This window comes from Aplysia californica, unplaced genomic scaffold (assembly GCF_000002075.1).
Source record: "Aplysia californica isolate F4 #8 unplaced genomic scaffold, AplCal3.0 scaffold00035, whole genome shotgun sequence".
NCBI classification, from domain to species: Eukaryota; Metazoa; Mollusca; class Gastropoda; order Aplysiida; family Aplysiidae; genus Aplysia; species Aplysia californica.
Window position 1 is genome coordinate 1,412,275 of NW_004797305.1, and position 3,957 is coordinate 1,416,231.

At 44.7% G+C, this 3,957-nt stretch overlaps 1 protein-coding gene across 1 annotated transcript in view; it reads right to left on the minus strand.

Moving 5' to 3' along the window:
- Nucleotides 1-8: 8 nt before the first annotated feature.
- LOC101848642 (growth arrest-specific protein 1) overlaps nucleotides 9-3,957 on the minus strand; it is a gene marked incomplete at its 3' end in the record, with an annotated part of 8,526 nt that continues 4,577 nt past the window's right edge. Inside the window, 2 exon segments of the mRNA XM_013091396.2 lie at nucleotides 9-561; nucleotides 1,802-2,717. Of these exon segments, the coding sequence (XP_012946850.1) occupies nucleotides 398-561; nucleotides 1,802-2,576 (939 nt within the window). The 5' untranslated portion in view covers nucleotides 2,577-2,717.

Below are 3,957 nucleotides of genomic sequence, written 5' to 3' on the forward strand. Positions count from 1 at the left end.
CCCCCCCCCCAATTTTTGCCCACAAATACAACCGTTTTCAAACATATTTGATTGAAGAATATTATAATATTCCCCCCAAGTGTCCTTTTTCTAATTTAATTCCGTACAAGTCCCTTCAAAATGACACCCTCTTGTGCCTGCTTCTTCTTATTTTACCTCTAACCCTTGTCTACTCTTTAAAACGGGACTACACCCATGGCGATGTAAAGGACACGGAACATAAACCGATGCAGTCAGATCAGTGTCCGGCCTTTGTCTAGGTGAGAGGATACATAAAGGCCATCCCGACACATGATATTACCCAAAACATCAACCAGGAGTTCGTTTTCAGCGTAGTTCACTGAAATAAGTCATGTCTAACATCATCTCAAGATGCCGAAAAAACAACTCCACCACGTTAGGATTTTTTGTCACGTGACTTCCGGAGAAGATCTCTCTGCTTCCTCCGTTTTCTCCCCTTTCTCTTCCGCGGTTCCCTCCTCCTGGCGCGCTGGCGTCGGCCCTGTGGTCTGTGCGGCCGGTTTCGTCTCTTTCTTCGACGAGTTCTTCTTTTTACATGCCCTGGACGAAATAGGTAAAGCAAATTAATAATTTTGAATAACAAAGAATAACTTAGTAGGCCTTTTCCTCCTCCTCCTCCTCCTCCTCCTCCTCCTCCTACTACTACTACTACTACTACTACTACTACTCCCCCTCCTCCTCCTCCTCCTCCTACTACTACTACTACTACTACTACTACTACTACTACTACTACTACTACTACTACGCAAATTACTAATAAATACAAATGATGATGATGATGGTGATGATGATGACGACGATTAAAATATACGTTATTTTGTACATGTAAGTTCTCTTGGAGAAATTACACTCCCCTCCTCCTCACCCCCCCCCCTTGCCCACTTTTTCCCCTCCTTGCTTCCAGTGTCTTTCGAGTCCAGTGGTCCAACCCTTATTCTAAAGATAGGATAAAAGTGTTTCTCGAGCATGACGTCACGACAACCGAAATATAAACCAATTGAGAGGCAAGACAACGGACAGGCATTATAGGTCAAGTAAGTTCCGAACTGAGGGCTCTAGTTTATTCTACGTTTACCGCCTCGCTTCAGCAAGTTATAAATACAAGTTCATGTACTTGTCTGCATTCACCCAGACGTATGGGCCTATGCTTTAATATTATTGGACGTTATTCTCAAACTCTGCAGGGTGACGGCAGTAGCCTTGTGGCTAGGCCACCGGATCTATAATTGTGAGATTGAGGGTGCGTGGGTTTGAGCCTCAGCTCGGTCCGACGTTGTGTTCTTAGGAAAAGCACTTTCCATAAAGTTCCCTTTCGGGTCGGTCCTTTCTGAGATAGACGTTTACCTCGGAGGTCCCTCCTTTTAAACAACCTAACAGTGGGCGTTAAACCTATATAATTTCACCATTTCAAACTCTGCGTGCCATATTAATGTATATGAAAGAACTAAACACTCGTTGTAAATTGTCTACTTTATGTCCTGGGATGTTCAACAATGTTCCCATCCCATAAAGACAAGTTAGTATAGACAAAAAGGCCAACATTTGGGAAAATAAGTGTCTCTAAATTTAATCAAACAACCACCAACCAATTTGCCAACCAGTCAACCAACTAACCAACCAACACACACAAAAAGCGAACAAACAGCTGAACAAATAGCTTAAGAGACAAAAGGACAAAATATGAACATCGGAGAAATCCAAACAAAGGCACGGCATAAAGTAAGAAAAAAAACCCACACTCTCCCCTAAACGAAAAACAAAATGAAATATCAGTACGAACCAGCACGGCGCTTATCTTTTGATGACACATTCGGGCGCCCTTCTTGCGGCACTTTCGCCCCACCTTTTCTGGCAATGTCACTTTTGCGATGGCGACGACGCGCCCTAGGAGTGAAACACATATTCTCCGTGTTGACCTTCAGCGTGGGACAGTCGTAGTCTTCTGTTCCGTCACAGAGGCAAGACCTCAGTTTGCTGGCGTGAGGTTGCCGAGACAGAATGAACAAACTGTTTTTACACCGCGACGTACACTTGACCCCTTTGAAAAGTTTGGAGCAGTAGTCGTAGTAGTAACGCAGAGCCGTTTGGCACGACGTGTCAGCTTCGCAGATCCATCTGGCCAGATTGCAGGACACGGGGGGAGCGTTGTCTTCAAGCACGTGCATGGACGCCAACACTTCTCTCTTGCAGACCTCAACTCTCTCTTTCCGCTCTGAGCAAAGACCTGCTTGATGGCAGTCGCAGTTGATGAACGCCAGTCCTGCTTCATCCTCCGTGGACAGGAGAGACACAAGGGCATTTTTGCAGTCCGTAGGGCAGACGTCCCGGAAGTCACCTTTGATGACAGATCGGCAGTGAATGAAGAAGTTGTTGAGCGCCCTCTGGCAGCCGCTTCTCGCGTGGCAGTTAAGTTGAGCTACGTGGCAGCTCTCGTCTGAGACTGCGGTTGAGTCTGCGTAAAGAGAAATGGACGTGGACATGACTAAAACAATCATGTACTGTTCGATCGGGGGAAATCGCCAACTGGTCGACATTCTAGCAGTTAGACTGGACATAACAGATGCCAGGTTATGTAAGGCCTACTCGTCGGTACGGCCATTTCCTTCAACAAAGCATATGTTACTGCCAGATGTGACGAATCAAGACAGGCTCGCAGTGACTTGTGGGGCTTGGGCAGGCAGGAAGTGGGGTCGCATCTGAGGAGACAAAAGGGAATAAAGCCATTGGACCCGTCATCGGTATTTTCATATATCATTGTTTTCTCACGTTGCTTTATTATCAATTGTCAGATCGGTATCAAAACAAGGGAAAAGAGGGGGTGGGGTGTTCTTCTGTTCAATGTTATTTAGTAGTTTAGTTAGAGTTTTACGGCACTTGCATCACAAATAGGTCACACAAGTGCCAAAGATTAGAAGCGCTACCAAAGAGTAACCATCATGTACAAAGAAAAGAAGGAGAAATAAGGGCCATAGATGTTTGATGGGAAAGAATGAGAAAACCGGACCAGAATATCTGCCAACCACCCACGGCTCAATGTAAATAGGAAAGTTATCTTGAGTGAAACATCCCAATACTTCCAAACTTCATTCCCTTTTATCTCGCAAAGCTTTCAATAAGCTTCTCATTGACTCTCACGTGTTAACCGATGTGGTACAGCAGTTAACCAACCTGATGTACCACGTTCAAGCCGTAGTTCGAATGCTAGCGAAGATTAAAACTAAATGGGTGTTAAAAAATATTTAAATTATTTTTTGTCCCCCTGAATTCTAAAGTAGTCCACTTCAGAATCATATCCTGGTTGGAGAAAAAGTTCCCGCCTTTGAAAAGACCAACAACACTGAGTTTTGAAGGGCGTCGAACAGCAGCAGCAGCAATAACAACAGCAACAAAAACAATACTGCAACGACAACGACAACAACAGCAACAGAAACTATGACAACAGCATTTTCTATTTCATGATACGATACTCCATCCACATTGGCAATAACTTTCCCCCCCTGTATTTTACGTTTGCAATTTTCTACATTACCTGCGAAAGAAAAACAAGGAATGAACACTGTCGGTAAATCGGGTGCTGGTTATGGGCGCAGTTTTTTTGTTTTTTGTTTTCTGTTCTTTTGTTTGGTTGTAAGATGGCGCTCGCAACTGCATAAGGTCATATGAGCGCGTGGGACACATTAAACGTTTTCAGTTGGTAGGAATTGTTGCGACTGAAGCCTACTTTTATCGATTTTGGACCACCAAGGGATCTTTAACGTGCACAACTTGCACTCGCGACCTTCGAGATTTTTCTCCCTTGTCCGATCCTTGTTGGATCTTCCAACCTTAAGATTAAGGTTTTGGCTGAAAGACAGCAATAAGAAGGAGCCAAGGACTAGCAGTAGAAAGGCTGCAGAAAGAGTCCGGAGCCCAGAGGAGGGGTTAAAGGGGGGGGGG